The sequence below is a fragment of the Olea europaea genome, chromosome 11 (assembly GCF_002742605.1).
Source record: "Olea europaea var. sylvestris chromosome 11, O_europaea_v1, whole genome shotgun sequence".
Lineage (NCBI taxonomy): Eukaryota > Viridiplantae > Streptophyta > Magnoliopsida > Lamiales > Oleaceae > Olea > Olea europaea.
The window spans coordinates 24,650,024-24,650,844 of record NC_036247.1 but is presented as its reverse complement, the minus strand read 5'-3'; the positions used below and the strand labels follow the sequence as shown (position 1 = coordinate 24,650,844).

General features: G+C 37.6%; 1 protein-coding gene across 1 annotated transcript; it reads right to left on the bottom strand.

Annotated features, from left to right (window-relative positions):
- Positions 1–205: 205 nt before the first annotated feature.
- Positions 206–557, bottom strand: LOC111404947. The gene has a single exon (XM_023033669.1). It carries the CDS (start codon positions 480–482, stop codon positions 279–281), a length of 204 nt encoding a protein of 67 aa, XP_022889437.1. The 5' UTR covers positions 483–557; the 3' UTR covers positions 206–278.
- Positions 558–821: the final 264 nt, after the last annotated feature.

Genomic DNA, 821 nt, shown 5'->3' with positions numbered 1-821 from the left:
ATACTCAGTGCAGTGTGTTGATTTAGCCTTCAAAGATTTTCACATACTTATAAATGATTGATTGAAAAATTCAGGCAATTCATGCATGTGTCTACAGCTATCGTCTTTTCAACTTTTGCATTTGAATTACAAAGCATCTCAAAGCAAGTTTTGGTACAAAATTCCCCCCCCCCCCCCCCGCCCAAAAAAAAATTAATAATAATAATAATAAATAATAATTCTTTTTATACAGTTGAGTCGAGCTTAATACAGTACCACATACCAAACATTTATATGGACTAGGAGTACAAGACCAAGTGGCGGGAGCAGTGAGTGCAGATATATCTCCTCTTGACTAAAAGGCAAACGGGAAGAAAGCAGAACTTCCTTTTGCACTCGAAATCTACCATGTCTACCTTCGCTTTGCAATGAGGACACGACCCTCCCACTTGTTGTCGACCCAATTCTCTCTCTTCTTCACCACAAACATAAACCCAACACATTGTGTATATATGCACGTGTAAATTTTATCCTGTAAACATATGTGCTTGTGTTTGTGTTTTGTGGTGATTATATGCTTTTGTAGTTTTGATGGTCAAGTCTGTGTCTACTGTTCGTACATAGGTAGAATCTGGTGAGAAAAATTACTGTAACTATGGTGGATTGATCATTTGATTGGTTGCCATAAAGCCTTCGTTCCGTGTATTTTGGACTCTTTCATTTTAATATTGTTACCAGCATAAATTTGGTTTCAACATTAAATCAAGAAGTGATGCTGAGTGGCCTAGCGTCAGTATGGACTCCACTATTAAATAGACTCAGTTAAGCATCCGCAGTGCTAC